Raw genomic sequence first — 20,790 nt, forward strand, 5'->3', positions numbered from 1 at the left:
GCGTCAGCAACATCTGAAGGCGTGACTCCAGTCCGGATATGTCGCATTGATTAAGATTTGCTTGTGCTTGGCCTTTGCGAAAGCATGCTTTTTTCTTAATTTTCTATCAAGACGTGACTATAAGTTCGGACAAATGCTCATACATTAATGCATCTTTAAACGATGTGAAATCGATGAATTAAATTGAGTAAAAAAAAAACCAATTATTTATGTTTTACAAAGACAGTACTCAGATTGAATTCAAAACTTGCGATTCAAATGAACATACAAATCAAGAAGCATCAGTCTGGCAATTAGAATTTAATATTCATTATTATTGTGGATATTGGTTTTACATCATTCACAATTAATCCATGTGATTAGATTTAAACTTAAGCTTTTCAGTAAATAAACAAAAATGAATCAAGGCATAAAAGATCTAAGTCTATGAAAAAACTTCAATAGTACAAATAGTACAAAATTAACAATCTGGCAAGAACGAAAATGCGAGCGTTTATTTTGCTAGTGTAAGAAATCGATATAGTTATCGATGTAATCGATTCTTCATTATAGCATGTTAATGTCGAGAATATAATTAAAATATGAATTAAAAAAAAAAAATTCTAGGTTTTTTCATAATAATCGATATGACAGGCAACACTAACGATGGAACTGTCGACATTTCCATTACTTTACTCAAATAGGAAAACCATCGAAAGCTTTAGAACATTTTAGCTTACATTAATCTTTAAATACTTAGAAATTTTACAATTGCGGTATTGCCCGACACTCAGCTTGCGGTTGCCATTGAGACGTACAAACCTGAGCCAGAGAAACATTCCGCAAATTAAATTAGCCGTAAAGCAGAAGCAGCTCTATTTAAGCAGCTAACGACAAAACAGGCAAGCAGGCAGCATAATTGGCAACCAAATTGAAAATGAAATACACCAACTCAATTAAGTCTGCTCCAGCTCTCAATATAGCCGTCCGCCTGTCAGTCTGTCCATCATCTATCTATCTATCTATCTATTTGTCTGGGTGCAGTCATCGTCATCCTTAGTAGTCATACTTAGTCGTACATACGAGTATACGTATTCAACAAATTACTGGGGATTAGTTCAACCAAACTGGTCAGTAACTAGACAATAGGCTGTGGGGGGCCAAGCTAGTGGCCAATTAGGTAGGGCATACCCCATAAGCGGATTTTGGGGTCTTTATAATAACAGATAGACGGGGAAACATCGCTGAGGGGAGTGTAGCGGAAACTCATTTGCAATTTGAACGTCAAATTTCAATCAATATGCAGGTCTGCAGCTCGAGGCTTTAAATCAAATTCAGTTACTTCTCCCCGATGAAACGGGCATTCTATAATTATGCCGTTATTCACTGCTCCGAGAGGAAAATTGCAAGCAGCAAAAAAATGGATAAAGAAAAATTAAGCAAGTAAAACATTTTAGATGCCCTGTAGCAAACAAAAAAATACATTAAAAGCAATTATTTAAAAGCTATTAAGCTAAATAAATAAATAAAAAGCTATCGATAGCAATATTTGGGCTAAAAAGAGTAAACATAAACGAAAGATGATTTACTTTTGCGATCTAGTATATGCAGCATTTAACGTATTATTAAGTTGGCTGCGCCTGAGAATGCATTAGTGATGGGCACGCTATTAAGTTGGCTGCGCCTGAGAATGCATAAGTGAAGGCCAAGCTATTAAGTTGGCTGCGGTAGGTTAAGCTAAGTTTAAGTTTAAAGATATTAAGACATGTTACAAACAAACTGTCAAACTCATTATACCCCTCGTATAAGCATATAAAAAAGCTGCAATGTGAATTGAAGTTTTTCAACGTAGGGTATTGTGAAGCAAGAGGTTGCACGGAAAGGTAGTGAAGCTGGAGCTACAAATGGAGCAAAAGTTGTTGTCCATGTTGATGAATTCCTGTTTGCTGCAGACGAAAATGATGACGATGGCGATGGCGATGATGGTGATGATGGTAATGGTGGTGATGGTGATGGTGATGGTGATGAGTCCTGGCGATGACGCTGACGATGACGATGGGGAGTTTGGGCCACAGTTAATTATTTCAGCGACTGACGATGCGGCTGCTGATGGTTCAGATACTTCTGCTTCTGCTGTTGCTACCCCTGTGCGTGGCAGGATATTAGATGTGGGTCTGGTTCTATTCGCCCTGCGGGCGCCAGGACAACAGGCAGCGCTGAGCAGGAGAATGTCGCTACCTGTTTCCTGTACCGTTTTTCCCTTTTCTTCCTCATTTCTTGATTCATTTTTTGTTGCTTTCAGCGCGCTTTGTGCGGTATCTTTTCCAATTTGCTGCGTTCACCTAACCGCATTTTACTGTACACTCAGAAAAAAGAAACGAATTTAGATTGTTATAATTCATTTTTTTTTCTGTTAACCACACTTTCAAAATGCCAAGAACTATTTTCTCTTATTATTATATTCAATCTTGATTTATATCAATATATGTGCCACCCTTTGTATTTTGAGTTACTTTTTTCTGGCAGTGTACATTCCTTGAGCTTGGTGAATTTTTCGTTGCACGCCTCAAACGAGCCGTTGGCGGCTTCTATTTAGGTACTTATATATGGTTAAACTTAAGATCTTTGTAGTTAATGAAAAAGTTGGGCTCAAAGTGCATTCCAGTTGTCATCAGCTTAGGAAGGCACTTTGCACTTTGCTAGCAAATTTTATGGAACTTTCGCAGCAAAATTTCGCTTGCAAACTTGAAAGTTACACTGGAGACGTTCAAGTACAGTTGTCACACACGCTCCTCCGGGAACGGGCGAAGCTAACTTGCATCCAAGTGCAGCTAAACTAAACTAAAAACTTCAAGTGGAACTCGACTTGCGGCTAACTGAGAGCTGAAAGATGAGAGCTGAGAGCTGAGAACTGTGCTCTGAAAACTTTCAGCAGCTTCAACTGACATGGTTAATTAATTCTGTTTGCATACTTTTAGGCTGTCCGGCTGTCAGGACAGGCTGGCAGCCATTGTATGTGGCTCACGCCCTTAACCCTTGACTTCTGAGTGCCAGCCATGCATAGATACACTCGCACACATACATCATAGTCCAGTCTTGAAAACATTTTAGTGCCGGGCATAAATTGTGGTGATTTAAGCAAAGAGTAGGGGGGGGGGGGGGGGGCACTTGTGGGCGTGCCGGGCTGCCACTTTTAATTACGCAGCGTTGACAAATTTATTTGCATAGTTTTGGGCTCGCTGGCACTTAAGTTAAAGCCAACAATTTGTGGCTAACATGAGCACATCCTAAAGAGCTTTTAATTGAGTTTTGAGTTAAGATTATGCCAAAAAGAAAGTAAATTTGTCAGCTCAGTCCGAGATATTTGTTGGCTTATTTGGCATTTGAATTCAATTAGGCAGAAAAGTTTGTCGACCCTAACCAGCTGAAACGGAGCGCAGAAAAACGTTTCTTAACTGGATTTGACAGATGCGCCGCTGATCGAAGAGACAAATGGAAAAACTTCTATGGGAAAATCATTTTGCAAACGTTTTCAACTAATTGACAAGATGAAAAGAAAGCGAATAAGCTGTGCCAAAAGATTAAATATATGCCTAATATTTTTCTATATTTACAGGGTTTGTACCGGACCCAGATCTAACCATTAAATCGAACTTTAAGCCGGACTAATTGAATAAAAAGTAGCCAAACACGAACCGATTCAAGTTTTTCCGGGTTTGGACGTAGCTTGCTACGTTCGGGCTCATACCAAGGCTCAAGGATATGCAAAACTAGGTGTACAAACTGAGGTCTTGGCTTAATCCGGAAACGTTTAATGGGTTTTCAGCCATCGTTTTTCATTCAAAATATCAGTTATTTACTACCAATCAAATAATATAGCCAAAGTAATTATTTATTATCGACCGATTGCTACTGTGGGCAACTTAGGCATATGTAATGCAGAGAGGGATCGGATCTATGAGACACATGGACATAGCCAAGTCATTTTACTAACTTTAATGGTTAATTCATGGCGTTTCGGGATCAAAATTATAAGGAAACCGTAAATAAAAGCTTCCCAAAATATAACCCCTTTCATTTTCGTTCAGTAAATCATTTGTCAAAAACTTACCAATAGCCATTGCCGTCTCCTGGGCATCGCCAGTGACCATCTTGACACGAACGCCGCTCTGCATCAGCATCTCAATGGACTCCCGGACGAGGGGTCGCGGCGGATCGGTGATGCCGACCAAGCCGCAATAGATCAAGTCCTGCATGGATCTGCCTTTGGCCAGGGCCAGCACGCGTAAGCCTTTGCGTCCAATTTCATAGGCCTCGGCCAGGAACTCGGCCTCGTTCTGCTTGGTGAGGGGCACGGTTTGGGTGCCAAATTGATATTTGGTGCATTGGGGTAGCAGCATTTCGAGTGCGCCCTTGGCAAAGAAGATTTCCTCCTTGTTGTTGTTGTATTTGTGTATGCATTTGACGGCCATCATCTTTTGCTCCGAGCTGAAGGGATACTCCTGGATGCGCACATAGTTCTCGGCCGTGGCATACATGCCATTCTTCATGGCAACGGCAACGAGAGCACCCTCTGTCGGCTGTCCCAGGAGCGTGCCGTTCTGTATGTAGGCATTGTTGCAAACGGCGCCAATCTCTAGGAGATTCGTAATATTCGTCTTGGCCATTTCCACGTTGTTGCAGTGACGAATGTGTATCTCCCCCTGGTCATTATAGCCGGCACCAGTCACGTCCGCCATGTACCCGTCCGAAGTAATGATAATTGTGGCCGTCATTTCGTTTTTGGTCAGCGTGCCGGTCTTGTCCGAGCAAATGACATTGACACAGCCCAATGTCTCCACGGTGGGCAGCTTCTTGACAATCGCGTTGCGCTTGGCCATGCGCATGACGCCCAGTGCCAGGGTGACAGTCACCACAATGGGCAGACCTTCGGGTATGGCGGCAACGGCCAACGAGACGCTGATGTTGAACATCTCCGAGAGAGGTTTGCCCTGTAGCCAGCCGAGCAGCATGATGACGCCAATAATGAGAAAGGAGTAGAAGCTCAGCTGAGCGCCTAGTATGTCCATCGACTTTTGCAGAGGGGTCTTGGGCGCCTCCTCGGCCTGCATCATCTTGAAGACCTCACCGAATTCGCTGCGCTCGCCCGTGCTGACCACAATGCCCTTGCCATTGCCACATCGGACCAGGGTGCCCATAAAGGCAATGTTCTTCATGTTGCTGTGATCCTTGACGTTAGTATTGTTTAGCAGCACGTCGGTGATCTTGCGTGCCGGCTCCGTTTCACCGGTAAAGCTGCTCTCGTCAATGGAGAGATCGACTGCCTCGAAGAGACGCACATCGGCGGGCACACGATCGCCCACATTGAGATAGACCACATCGCCGGGCACCAGTTCGCGTGCGAGGAATGTGTCGAGGCGTCCCTCGCGCAGGCAATGGCACTCTGGTGGCACCAGCTTCTTCAGCTCCTCCAGACTCTTCTCGGAACGATACTCCTGGATGAAGGCGACCGTAACCACAATGAGAATCGCTATGGTTATGCTGACGGCATCGTCAAACTGTTTCATGATCACCGAGACGAGAGCGGAGCCGAGCAGCAGTAGGATTAGAGGATTCCTAAACTGCTCGATGTACTTCTTCCAAGTCGGATCCTCCTCGATGACATTGAGCTCATTGTGGCCGATGATCTTGGCGCGATATTTTGCCTCTGTCCATTTCAAGCCGGTCCGCACATCTACCTGCAAGCGTCCGGCTACCTCGGAGGCGCTGTGCGTGGATGACTCGGAGGTGGAGAGCAGCATTTCGGGTGTAAGGGTTAGACCCGTCTGTGGGAAAGCCAAGAAAAGTCTCCAATTAACTTACAATATTCACTTTCAAGGTAAATGAATGACAGAAAAAATGCATATTAATAGATCTTCTCAGTGGAGATATGCCTGAGCAGAAAAGTATTTAAATCTATATAATGCATAAGTATATGTTATAGTAAGCTGATCTTAGTGATATGTTTCTCACACAGTAAATAGCCATGAATTACATTTTTTGCTAAACTCTTGGCGATCTCCATTAACTCTTCTGGGTCATGAGCTATATTTACATGTTCATATTAAGGTCCCCCTCTCCTCGTTATTTCCATATTTTTCCCAACACATTGTTCTCATTCTTTTTTTGTTTTATTGTGAATTCAACTTTCATTATGGACGCACTCATAAGTCGTGGGCTATTCTGAATGAATCCAGACATAAAGTTTTCCATTAAGTTTGTCCAAAAACTTTATTGATTTTCCAGTCTTTGGGTGTTCCATTTCATGTTCCTGTTGACCGCAAATGGAAAGCCTTGACAACAGCACATTTTGCCATAGCAACCCGTTCACCACTTGCAGCTAATTTACACTCGCCAACAAGTTTGTAATCATTCATGTCGTTGCACAAAGCCAGACCGACAAACAGACAATGCCCAAGCCGAAACTCTTGCCACATGAGCTCTACCCTCGCCTCCTTAGTTGTCAACATTTGTTATGTGCACCCGGTCTGCCTCTGTCATGTCCAGCTGGCGGGGGTGGGAGTCAACCATCAGCCAGGGTTGCCACCCACTCGTGATTTCGACAAGCAAATGGCTGAATACGTGACTTTCTGGCATTAAAAACGTTTCTTATTTTAATTTATTTTTTTCCTTTTCATATTTTTTTATAGATCTCGCTCCCTTTTTTGGGGGTGCTTGGGCATTGGGAAGTTGTGTCTGGGCTGCATTCATGCAAAATAAATTCAAATTGCGAGTGTGTGTGTGTGTGCGTGTGTGTGTGTGTGCGTGTGTGTGAGAGAGGGAACAGGTCGTAAATTCTGTGCGGCCAATGTGATATGCAGTTGTGTTGGGAGCTTTTGGAATCTCCAGCTTGGGGTTTGGTTTTAATTTGGAGTATTCCCGGATTTAGTTTACTTTTTATTGCCCCACTGTTGCGAACGCACAATAAAATGTAACTCATTGGGAATTCCAACTTGTTCTTCAACTAGTTATTCATAACTTGAGTATTTACCAACCATGCTACCAAGATATTTCTCTGAATATCTAGAGGCTACCTCCGAATTCTGCTTAACCAAATTTACAACCCTATCATTATTCGCCCACTGGCATTTAACTTTGCCCAAATCTCTCAAAGTCCGACAAGCAATCGGGGTAGAGATTCGGACTGCAATCGAAAAGGCCAGACAGAGAACCAAGGTAAAGCATTTAACTATTTAGTGCAAAGGCATTTCATTATGGAAACTATGCTGTGCGCGTTTTAATTAAATGCAATTTTCGATAGCTCCAACTGAAATGGAAACAAATGGGTTATAAATAAAGCGGGCGGGCGTAAATTACACTGTTACATGTTATGCAATGCAGGATTTTCGTGATTGCATAGAAATGAACAAAACTAAATCAGATAGAAGCAAGTGTCTGCCTTATGACAAGTATTACATACCCTTCATACATAATAATTGATGAATGCCTATTGAAGACAACTAGATTTCAATCAAGAATTTCATGATTATTGACTCGACATACTGTTCAAAAGTGTATGCATGTGAGTTTAAAAATTGTTAAAACAGTCATTTCAAATAAACATCACATGTCATAGAAAAATCCTAATACCCTTTGCAAGTGTGTGCATAGAACTGTCACAGATGCAGTTGCGGCAGTGGGAGTTATAATCGGTTTGGTTTATTTAGGCTTCATGCATCATTTAAACGTATAAACTGTGCTGCGGTTGCAAATTAAATACTATGCATGCACATACAGTCAAACCACGCTATAGAGAATCATTCACAAATCAAGCGAAATTGGCAAAGTGTGAGTGCATAAAATGTAGACAGAATGATTGAAACTGCTTTGAAAATTGACAATAAAATATACGAAATATTCGTTGTTTGTTTTAGCGAAGCTCGACTATATTCATTTAATTTTGTGAATTTTTCAACTGTCTGGTTTTTTTGCGGGTTTTAAAGTACTTAGTCAATTGAAATATTTCAGACAGCTAATTGCGAAATTAAATTCAGAGTTTTATGCGAATTTAGCTGCTGGTTTTATCAGATTTGTTGCCAGCCCCCAAGTCCCTCGCGGGCACAAATCCATCAACAAGTCAAGTGCCACATCAGATTGTTTGTCCGATGGCTACTTCAAATTAAAATAGCATCGACAGCAGCCAGACACAGCCCCAAGCTCAATATCAACATAAAAGACCGTCCGTGTTTGGTCTGGAGAGTTTGCCTACTCCGCTTTGTATCAAGTGTTTGTGATACCCTACAAATTGGTTATCTATTTTGACTTGTTACGCATTAGAGCATTTCATGGAATATTTGACATTTTTCACTTAATTGCTGTATGATAAACCTCGAACTATAATATCTTCCAGCTCATAAAATAAAGCTTTCATATAAACAATATTTTTTCTTTATCTTTATAGTTTATTGTCAGAAACTGTTCTGTTAGAAAAGTGTTCTCTGTGAGTATCAGATTTTTACAAATAGTCTGATGAATGAGAAAACTTTTCTCTTTGCATACTCTGTGCACAAACTGAATATTGGTTATTAAAAAATGTTATGTCTACCCTTGCCCCGCGATAGTTTTAGACACTAAACCGCGTTTCTACCTCTATTCAATTATTTATACACTGTAAAAAAAGCTAATGCTTTTGTCTTGTGACTGCGCTATATTTTTTTTGTTTTTTTCACAATATTCCAACTCTTGCGCTGGCCTACATTGAACTTTGGTGTTTTGACAGCTACCACATCCCCTCTAAACCCCACCTGACCCCTGTTGCCATAGTTGCTTTGTGTACTCAGCCGTCAAATACGAAAAAAAAATAGTTTCAGAAAACAACTAAAAGTTGTCTAGTTTTGCGTAGCACAAAAGTCAAATATGTATCTAGTTGCGGCTGTGTCGAGCTTTAAAACGTTTTAGCCAGAATTGAGCTATTTTATCTACTCAATAGACATGGAAAGGTGTTTTCCAGGTTAAACAAAAGACTAGTTTTTGCTATGATAAGCAACCAGAAGTAAACACTTTTGTCACGATTCTAAATTCACTTTTTATTGTACACGTGCAATAAGAATCCTGAATGAGTATATTTGCATGATCTGTCCCTTAACACAACACACTATATTTGTTATGGCATAAGATAATGGCATTTGGCTAATTAATATTAAAATTTCATTAGCACTAGCCGGTTTTGACACTCTGTACGTAAATCTCTAGCTTGAAAATCCGTACCAGTCGGTTCCGATCTTAAAAACCAGCTACTTGTACATAAATTTCACATTATCATACAACTATATTATCCCAGCAAAAATTTTTATTTTCCATTACTTTCAGGTCTAGGGCCATAATGATTAATTGAGCTGATTAGCAATGCAAAACTATAATGATTCGTAATTGAAGCCAAAAAGGCGTGCATGTGAGGCTGATCGGAGGGTCCGATATATTCGAGTGGTTCCCCACGCCAAGAAAACCTTACTTATAACGGGACGTTCACAAAATGCTTGATCATTTCAAAGCAGATATATTTGTATACCTGATCATCGTCAATGTATATGCTTATCGCACGCCTTGTTCTAAGCATCGTTCTAAGCTCCTGCAAGTAAAGCTCTAAAAATATATACATTCTTGGTTTGATACCGACACCGCTTGAGTAGAAGAATCACGCACCATAACCACATCAAAACGAAAACAAAAATACAAAAATAGGTGCTCTAGACGAGAGTGCTCGACTAGTTGATACTCTGTACCAGCTCTGAATTGCTGCGCAGACAGGCATGAACATATGATTGTGAAACATCTATCGATACGAGATAATGAAATCGATATAGATAGGTTTATGGCAAATGATGAGTGGTAAGCACTTGTAGTCCCCAGATGGACGCACGGACGTAAGAATTACTTCCTAGTGTCTGTGCGCAGGTGCACGTAGAACAACATTTAAATTGTGTACAGGGTATAACGAAAGTTGAGTATAAGATGAAGTATACCCACAACCAATAACAATCATAAATGCCACTTACATCAGACGTATTGATGACTATCATTTTGATAAAGCAAAGACGATGACGTCGATGGGATGAATTCTTATCATTAGTGCGGGCTCCGGACCCACTCACTCGACATTTAACAAACGTAGACGACACAAAATAACACGCTAATCAAAACTTTGCAGTGTACTAGGAGTCCAGCAGGGGCCTGTCGAGGTTAGTTTTATTTTAATCAATTTTATTTCTTTAATTGTGAGAGCTTTGCGAACATGAATAATATCGAGGGAGTGCATATATATTTTATTCTAGTACTTTTATATTTTCTATTTTGCACAAGTATTGAAGTACGATTCTCTGGAAACAATGCTAATAATATGTTTTGAAATTTCATTTGACGTAATTGCTTTTGATAAGCACGTTCACGGATTTATGTTTAATAAAATAATAAATGTATATAAATAAAATCTAACGTCTAGTTTTGCTAATGGAATTGCGTATGGAGTTAACGTTAATTAGCATCGCTTGCGATAAACATTTTAACAAACAAGAATTGACTCAAATTATTTTATAGATCATTTTTTATCAGGTTATCATCAGAGCAAAGACAAGAATTTAATTCAAAACGTATGTTGAATATTTTAATCAGGCGACGTGGGTCATTGACAGCTCTCTATGAACCTACGTGCATAGATATTTATAAGCACCTATGGAATTGATTATTCATTTCGCATTAAGAATTTCACTTCAATAACAAAGCGGACAGCGAAATAAACAAATTGTTGTTGTACGGCTGAATCGGAATATGCCACGAAGAGCGTTGCCAATAAGACAAAAAGCAGACTCCAATTGGAGCGATCACTGGCATGCATTGGTATGCCAATTGCAGACACAATCACACATGTTCACTAAAGCATACACAAGTATTGAAGGTATTTATGCATGTATGTAAATATGTATGAATGTCTTTTAGTGACGTCAAGTTTCTGAAGAATTGTGCGAATGTTTTGCTTCTTGCTTGAAGTATTTGGTAGAAAAACGATAACGTGGCCGTTGTATGCGAACTAAGGCGGGGAATTGAAGCACTGAGGCAGGGTACGGCGATAATTGGTTTGCCTGTTGTTTTGAAATGCGTGAAACACTTTTACTTGATATAAACGTAAGACGAACAACGTGTTTGTTGCCTTGGCACAGGAGTGGACTCTTTTTATGATCTTATGTTGAGTTTTAATGATTTTCGGGAGCTTTGCCGGCGTTGCGATTGAGAAGCTTCGAACACGACTAAACAGACACTTTCCTATTGTCAAACAACAAAGCGGTAAAACGTTGCTACAAAATTGAATTGATGATTGCTCTGATGGGAGTACATATTTTTGATAAATGGCTGGGAGATAGACGTGTGCATATGTTTGTAAGTATGTACATTGACAGGTAGAAATAGACGAATAAAATGAGCGACAATCATGGACAAGCGGAACAACAAAAAAAGCGGCACAAAAACAACCAAAAGAGCGGCCAGACAGCCAGCTACACACACACACACACACACACACTCAGCAGAGCCAGAGAGAGAGAGAGAGAGAGAGCGCGTGAGACATTTGTCGGTTTTACTCACGCGACAAATGGAATATGAAATGCCACTTGAAGCACTTGGAATTCAATTGCCTTTTGTTTCAATTCGATTTGTTATGCACTTTCCTGGGTTTGCTTATATTTAACTGCTTCTTTTTCTTATTGTTTATTATTTTACACCAAGCAGAATACAAAAATTGTAATTACGAATTATAAGACAACGAAGGCGACGTGTACAATACACAACGGCGGCAAATAGCGAACTGAGGCGACCAAGCTGACCTGTAAAGAGCGCAGCAGCTGGAGCATGAGAGCGACAGAGATAGAGAGGCAGCGTGTGAGCGAACGTGGCAGTAAGAAGAACGCGCGCAAATTAAGTGAGCGCAGAGAGCTTAAAAAAAACTCGCACATTGGCATAAGAATAGTTTGAATTTGCGAACGATATGAGAATGCGGCCAATCGTGTAAATTATTATAAACTGCAATTGATCTTCACTATGTAAGAGCTTTTTTAATCGGCAAAACACATAAATATAAATGGAAATGTTTATATTAAATTCAATTAAATTTGCTAATCATAATAATTAATAAATATAGCATTTCCTAAAAGAGTTGCACATTTAACGCAATGTACCACTGTATCAAGGCAAATGCAGGTTTGATTTTAGCAAATAACTTAACTTGAAAGAGAGCGTAGCAATAGTTTGCCACTCAAAGAATGCTGAGCAAATCCAGCAAAGCATAATGCAAACAACAAGAAAGAAGCAAAAGAAAGAGAGCGAGCAACAGAGAGCGTGGATATGTTCATTGAAAAGATCACAAGCACAGGGGCTTGACGCTCAGTAATCCTATTGGAACACATTGTTTGTCTGAGCTAGTCTGAGTATGGGTCAAGTTCGAGTGATAATAAAATGAAATCGTGATGTGATTCAACGGCAATCGGAAGTTATAAACATATGTACACGCGGGTGTTAGTCGGTGTATGCTAAATTATTACGAGTTTTGATTACAATTGCTTTGCCCTATCTAATTGCTCAATTCCTAAAAATGACTTCTCTTGGCTTGTCAACCGATGTTTCTTATTGTTCGATTTGGCATTCTAATTAGCATTCAATTGGGACCTTAATCATGTGTTATAGATTTGTATCCCAGGGTTATACGATGTTCAGTTTTTTGCACAATAACAATACAATAATTGAAAATAATTCGCGCTTGACATTTGTATAACATCATTTAGAAGGTCTACATGGATATCCAATTAGCTAAAGACAATAACAATCGTGAATCTTGAAGACTTAGTTATTCTTTCTTGCCTATTGCCTTAAAACTAAAGACAGCTCATTAGTAGGACTCTTTTTGTTTTGTTGTCCCTTTGGCAACCGTAGCAAAAAGGCAACACCTGTTGATTAATGCTGCAAGCACTTTTTCTCGACACAAAAAGTTTTGTGGCTGTGTCGTGTTTCTTTGAGTACGCAAATAATTAGGAAAATTTTAATCATGCTAATCAACTCGCGTACTTCAGGACACCCAACACAGATAAACTCAACTGCCTGCCACATTTAAGGAGAGTTTGTTTTATTTCTTTTCGTTTTGGTTCTACCTTTTCATTTCCCGTTAAGCTTTTCATGAGGCACTTTTCATTTTGCTGGGCGGAAAACAACTTTGACTAATGATGCTGTCTTGACGGACGATTGTGTGAGTTCGTCTTCAACTCCACAATTGTTGCTCACCAGGGGCAATTCTCCCCAATTCACTCTCTTTTCCTCTCCCTCTCTCTCTCTCTCTTTTTAATACAGAGACAATAATATGGCAGCAAAGTGAGGTCAAAGGCAGTTGCCGCAAACTGTTGGCGCTTCTTTGCGAGTCATTATTAATTTACGTCGTTTTCTAGAGATCCTGCAGGATATCAAAGGATTTGGGGGAAGGGCTGAGTGTGGCAGCAGGTGGGCGTCGCTTGCACAAAAGTTGTGTTGCGAAAAGTTGCAACCATTTTGGTTGCCGCCGAAAGACGCTTTTGAGCATAGTTGCAACAATTTCCGGCATCAATTACCTCAACAAAGCACCGTGGTAAATAATACAGTCCCTGTTTGCACAAAAATAGCAAAGCTGAAAAGTCGCTCGATTCTTACGATTTTCAAATTTAGGGACTTTGTAAAAAAAACTAATTTTGAATGGACAACTATAGGATTATATGAATATTTAAATTTCTTGCATGTGCTTGAAATTAAAAAATTCGAATAACTTAACCGAAAAAGTAGTCTAAAATATAAAATATCATAGGTATATATATTTTTTTCATATAATACAACTTTGAATAATCACTTAAGCAATGTGTTCAAAAGGAAAATCATAAAATAATATAAAATAAAAAGATTTATCGATAAATACGCAAGCCAGATAGATTTAAAATGCATTCAAAACAATATTTTATGCTTCTATTTACTATAATTCTAGTTTAAGGATGTCATAAGCAGTTGCTACCTTATTTTATTTCTCAACCACAGTAAGAAATTGCAGGTAGACCTGGTTGATTGGTTGGCTGGTTGCCTGGAGACATCTGTCGACAGCGTCTTCAGGGAACTGCTTAAAAATGTTGTGCCTTGGCAAGGGGATTACTTTTGTGTGGGACGTCGACACACAAATTGCAACTTAGCTGGCGTCTAATTGGCATACATATTTTATGGTCATAATGAGAACTGAAATCTTAGGGATCTTTTGTTTGTCAAGAGGTAGCAAAAGACACAGCTGAATCCGGCCCGCCCACAATCAAACTAACACAATTGGCTGGTCTCAGGCATGCACCTGTGTGGACAGTTGTCAGGCATTTTCTAGCTCAATAGCTGCAATCAGACAGGCACTCGAAATGGGAATTGTTTATTTGCACCGGCTGAAAAATGCCAGCCATGGTATATATTGTCCTGCTGACAGTTAGCCTGCTATCAGCAGCCATTTGCCATAGCTGAAATTTGATTTTCAAACCCAAAAATCACACTTCAATGCATCCGTTGACACTTCAACGAGCCGCAAGCGTCGTTTGTTGTGCAATTCGATTCAATTTCAGCTAGTCTCATGGCTGTCTTCCCTGTCTGTCTATCTGTCCATCTATCTGCCTGTTTGTCTGTCTGTTAAGCTCATCTCGTTGCTGGTCGAATTATGCGGCAACGCATTTCATGACCAGCAGCCATTTGTCCCATTCACAAGCTGTTGCATTAGGCAAATTCGTATTTCATTTGGATGGAGCTCTTGGCTAAAACGCAATCAGTGAAAATCTTGTGAACAGGTTAAACCGACCAATTATTTCACCCCGAAAGTATTCTGGATGCATATCTTCCATAATGCCAACGAAAACAAGCAAAACATGTGAAAGCTCTGATTAATTGTCCTCGACAGAACACATTAGAGTTGGCTTAAGGCTTCATTAGATCAAAAATTGTTAAAATATCATCAAATTAAATCACATTTTCGACTTAGACACGACTCAATACACTTAGAGCCTAAATAATGATCAGTTGGCTCGAAGTGCAGCACAATCGAGAAACAAACACTTAAAAGCTTTCAGGTTACTTAAGTGGAATTAAACTTAAATTAAGCTGTTTTTAAGCTGCAAGCTTACTCAATCCAGCGTCTAACTTTTCCGGAGACTAATTGATTTCAATGCAAATCAATCATTTTCTTTTGCCACTTGGCTATTCTTTAAAGAGCCAAGAACTTTGTTATCGAGGCAACGCATCACATCGCATTTTTAGCCACTAAACCAACGAAGTAACTAAAAAATGGCTGCTAGACGAGACGCATACATCATCCGAATGCAATCGTTCACAACGCCCAAAGCCAACGTGCACTTTAACCCCAAACGCAAACCCATGCGGGGTCAGTGCTATGCGTTACTTAATGGTCAAGAGCTGAACCCCCCCCCCCCCCCCACACACACACACACTCTAGCCCCTCTGCATAACAAATGGCGAACAAGTGCGTCCATTATTCTCGGCCCAAATGCGGACAGGATCCCTGGTCTCCATGGCAACCAGTTTATTTTGTTTGCGTAGCAAATGTCGTGTAAAAGCTGAAAAATCGTTGAATCGCCCGAGGAGCCAAACGGCATCAGCCGTGGCCTAAACTACGCAAATTTTTAGCAGGCAGCTGTCTAACGAGCTTAACGGAAATGCACAAGAGAATGCAAAAATGGAAAATCAAATGAAAAGTGTGGGAGTAGCGTGTAAAAAATGTGCGAAAAATTATTTGGCATTCAATAGAAATACATCAAACGTTGAGGGGGCGGGGAGAACCGCTAATGATGAGCAAATAGTCTTGTTAAAGAGATATCAGACGATGACTCGCTGCTATCTAGATATATATGTAAATTGGAAATGAGTTTCCACTTGACGAAAGGAGAAATCTATAAGATAAAGAACCGAAGACAAATTGTATTAAGGCGGTTTCGCGAACGAATCAAAAGCTTATCCTAGACTTTAATCTGAACATTATTATAGTTAGCTTTAGTTTCTCATAGAATGCGCAGTTATGACTTTTGAAATGATCAAATTCTATAATATATATATTCTTGAACAGGACAACCAGCTGAACTGACCTAACCATATTTGCAAAGAATATGATAAAGACATAAAACTGAAAAACATATATTCATGTTTAATATGCAGGACGAACTTATCTTTTTTCGATAATTATGAGGGGACTCCTATGAAATCGATACATATCGATTGATTCATGAGGTTCTTAGAGCATTACTCGATAAATATATAGATTCTCGTATATGTAGATTCTCGTATAGTATATACAGATAAACAATACTTTTTAGATAACTCTGGCCTGATCCTTTTCTAAAGTGAACTACACAAAATCTTAATAGAATCTTACGCTTAACAATTGGGGTGCGCTTGAGCTTAGGTACATATAAACATTTGGGTGCCATATGAAGGATCTGAACATTTCAAAAATATCAAACATTAAGAACATTTAGCACATTCAAGAAAATCTAAAGGAATAAGGAACCCAGCCGCTGCATAAAATGCTTTTACTTATATTATATTTTCATATAAAAAGGATTATTTGTAAACTCATTCAAGTATATTATCCAGAGTTTGACCATTTAGTTAAGTTTACTTTTGGCCATTTAAATTTGTATTATTAAAACACATTTTCTTAAGCATAAGCTGCAGCTATGTTAAACTGTTAAACTGTGTGCACTTCACACCCATTTCATGGCAGCCTGAGGGGTTTTTGAAGTAGTCGAGCCAAATCGCTTGGGGCAGCGCACAAAGTGCCCCGAACACAAGTTGTGTTCTATGGCATTGTGGTAATTTGCACATTTTCTGCGCTATTAAATGCAACTCGAGCTAGTGCAGAAGCCACGAGGTTTAAGCCAACTGCAGGCCTTCTTTCTGACATTTAAGTAGGCACAAAGCTTAACGTGGGCCTTGACGTGGATGCATTGCTAAATGCCTGCAGGCAGCTTTGGGTCTTTGGCTTTGAAATCAATCCCAATCGCAATTCAGAGGCAAACAAGGCAAGCAAATACAACGATTTGATTTGCTAACCAATTTCGCACAAGCAGCTGCCAGATTTTCATGCACGAAAGAAGCCTGCATTTTGGCCACATTCAAGGGGTTACGATTAAACGTTCTACAACTACAACTTTTATCGGGCAAAAATAAAGGAAAGGAAAGGGACAGAAATTTCAACAATACCTTCTTGTGATCAATGTGTTGATACGTAAAAAATAAGCTATTATTTTCAGTTAATTTACGATTAAGAAAAAGAACAAAAATATATGACTCTCCTGCTGGTAAGAAAACTGCAAGATTTTAGATTTTTCATTTATGAATCAAACAAAAAGATTTAAGACAAAAAACCTTAAATTCCATTTCTTTCGTTCCGTTTTCCGGAACGCGCAAATTTTGCATTAAAAAAGGAAAAATAGGGAACCCAGCTGAAATGCATATATGTAGTAGTTAGAATATATGTATGTGTATGTGCATATATAAAGTATGCTGCCTGCCTGGCTTAATTGTGTGCAGGCGAAAATGCGCCGCTTTGTTGCCCCAAAACAAAAATCCCTTAAAATGCGGGCTGCTGCTCCTGACTGCCAGGGCAATTACATGCAACTTCCCTCCTGTTGGGGGGGCCTGCACTCTTTTAAGTGTTGCCATTCTTTGCAACCCATTTGTTTGTTTTTCGACTACCTTTTGGTTGCACTTTATGCAGGAATAATAAATTTGTGAATTTTGCTTTGTTTTACGACACTTTTCACTCGGCGCTGTGCCGTAATGGGTGTCAAACAGTGAGGTTAGGTTGCATTTTAAGAATTCAGATTCTTTAAAGTGCACTCACTACGAATTCTATACATAGAGCAAAGTCATGCACACCAAATTCTATAGGTAAATGATCCCAAGGGACCATTTCTTAGGATTAAATAATCTTATTCAAAATTAAATAATTGCCTTTCTATGCAATTCTCATGTATTTAAGTGTCCCCTGAGCATTGCACAGCCTTTTATTCTATTGATAAACCAGAGCCGTGGACACTAAATTCTTTAGATAAATGATGCCAAAACTTTGGGACTTTTCAAAATGATAAAACGTCTTTCTATGCAATTCTCATGTATTTAAGTGTCCCTGAGCATTACACAGCTATCTATACGCCCTTATCATCTGATGAAATATCATCAAGCATTTCCAGCTGAATAGACACCCATTAGCTGCGTTTTTCACCACACAACATTAATTCCCACTTAGTTTTCTTGCCCTTTGCTGGTTTCGCTTTGCTTCCTTTGTGGCAGACCTTCAATTATAAGCACCACCATGCACAATGTCATAATTACACTTGTCTGGGTTTCTTTTTAAAGATTCTTATGGGTAACAATACGCCTTTTAAAGCTGAACAAACTATCCCATCGAAAGGCAAACATACTGGGAGCAACGTAAAACGAGAAACAATAATGGATTGCTATGGATTGTATTTACATATGGATTTTCCGCTGATGCCACCCCAGACTAGCGTGGGGCTTAAAGGAGGGGAGCTGAAATAGCACAATGCATCTTACTAAGTGGATGTGAATCCGAGTACTAGACGCAGCAGTCGCTAGATACAGTCGCTCAGCCCCGCCGAGTAATGGAAACGAATAAATCTTGAATGCCTCAAATATTTGCAATATGCGACGCTGTTGTTGTCGCCGTTGCCGTCATGTGGAGGCTGTTGCATGAGGCAGATATGGGGGGTCGCTGTAAAACAAATTTCTATACAACACTTTATGTAGCAAGAAAGAAATAAAAGAAATCACCAAGTTGCCGTTGCCGTTGCTGTTGCTCGGCCCTGTGCCGGGGCAAGGCAGTCAGGACCATTATAATAGTTTGCAACGCCTCCAGCCCGAGTCGAAGGCGTGTTGCGAGAGGAATTGCGTGGGGTTAAACTCACTTTGACACTCGAGAGCCGCAACGAGATAAAAATGGCTGCATGTCGGACAGCAGACGATGCCTGTCTGGGGTGTAAAGTGAGTGCATAGACAACAACACGCATTGCATACAAAGCGTAAAGCGAATGAACATGCTGCGTGCTATCCTTGCTGTTCTTAAAATAATATAAAATATACATTGGAAGAGCTAAACTAGATAACTGCATAATATGATATTGCGCATACGCCGTGTGGCAACCAGCTAAGTATAAATAGCATGATGTTCTTAAAGTAAATTTTATCAGCTACCAAGTGAACAATTTAATCTTAGACAACAGCTTAAAATGCATGTTTAACGTTGAAAGCACATTATAGCATGATGCTAGCTTATAAAGGATCCAAACACATTAGTTGAAGCCTTTCAAAAAGCTTGCAAAGCACATTAAAGAAGCTCTAAAAGCACATTAAGGCAGCTTTGAATACGGAAAGTGCACATTCTACCTTTATATTGGTCGTCGAAACTACCTTAAAGTTTTCTGAAAAAAAAAATCATATTTTAACAGCTTTAAAGGCGAAAAGTGAACTATAAAACCGTCTTTACCTTAGGTATCGAAGGTACATTAAAGCTTTATAGCTTACCCACAGCTTCCACAAATATTAGCTTCAACTTTTTAAGAAGCGTTGAAAGCACTTTTAAGCTAAAGCCGAATGGAAAAAATCAAAAGTATTGTCATTTGACGGTTTACTTAATATGATTGGAGTGCACAATAAAGTCTCTACGGAGTTAATAAGTATTTAAGAAATGACATACAGAAATATATTGAAAATATATAAGAGCTTAACTTAGTATCTTAATAGCATTTAAAGAAATGAAACTTTTTTAGAAAATACTTCCAAAGCACATAGAAGCTTAAGGCAAGTAAAATTGTATCGATTGGGTAAGATAAAGCTCTTTTAAGGAACTAATATAAAAGATTAATCTATTTGTTATTGCTTGAATTAATCTAGTTTCAATGAAAGGCCAAAGCTCACAATGAAAATATCAACCTAATCTTTACGATCTGTTCTCATATGCCAGGTTTGTTATTAGATTTCTTTGGCTTGGCTCTCCTGTAACTTTCAGTTAGTGTCATTGCGCCAATGGCAAGCAAATTTTGCAGAGTGCTGTCAATGCAAATCAAGGCATGTGGACCACAGCCCATGCAATTCTTTACTCGATGTCAATTTTTGTGGCAATCTGTTGCCAACGGACGAACGTTGATAACACAAATGCTAAACGAAGTTGCCTGAAAAATGCAAAGCAGACAATTGTTGTTCTTGCCTCCTGCATTGTCTCTGTTGCAAGCTTCATTAGATGCACGTAACCAGCAGCAACAGCAGCAGAAACAGCAGCAGGAAGAGCAGCAGCAGAAGGAAGGAAGGAAGCAGGCAGCCGCAGCCGCAGCTGACTGTCGTTCGCTTGTTCTAGGGTAAGGCAAGCGGCACTAATAGATGTGGCATTCAAATTTATTTTCAATGTATGTGCCACAGGCAATGCACAGTTGGAGCACAGTCGCATCAGAGTTGGAACCGAGTTTGAGCACAAGCCCCAAATGCGTGACACTTAAGTGACAATTTAGACGACACATGTGGGAACCAAACATGTAAATTGCAATTGTGCGACTGCGTAATGTGAGCTGTACAGTAAAACTATTGAAGCACAACTGCGAGACACTAAAATCTCACATGAGACCCGACACTAGTTCCTAACATTTTAACTAACGAATATTTTTTCAATCAGAAATGCAATTATCAGGCAGCAGTAAAAACGAATGAGAAAACTTAATTTATTTA

The 20,790-nt window shown here is 39.6% G+C and overlaps 1 protein-coding gene across 6 annotated transcripts in view; it reads right to left on the reverse strand.

Moving 5' to 3' along the window:
- SPoCk (secretory pathway calcium atpase) overlaps nt 1–20,790 on the reverse strand; it is a 56,584-nt gene that overhangs the window by 5,437 nt on the left and 30,357 nt on the right. For 3 of the 6 annotated variants that reach the window (XM_064689462.1, XM_064689461.1, XM_064689463.1), the window contains one exon: nt 4,091–5,804. In XM_064689462.1, the coding sequence (XP_064545532.1) occupies nt 4,091–5,804 (1,714 nt within the window). Of the gene's footprint in view, nt 1–4,090; nt 5,805–9,526; nt 9,587–10,013; nt 10,175–11,592; nt 11,723–20,790 lie in introns of those variants that run through there. The other 3 variants (XM_064689464.1, XM_064689466.1, XM_064689465.1) reach the window with 3 other exon arrangements.

This window comes from Drosophila montana, unplaced genomic scaffold (genome assembly GCF_035044405.1).
Source record: "Drosophila montana isolate Dmon_TW-CO22-7 unplaced genomic scaffold, ASM3504440v1 contig_3218_1, whole genome shotgun sequence".
Lineage (NCBI taxonomy): Eukaryota > Metazoa > Arthropoda > Insecta > Diptera > Drosophilidae > Drosophila > Drosophila montana.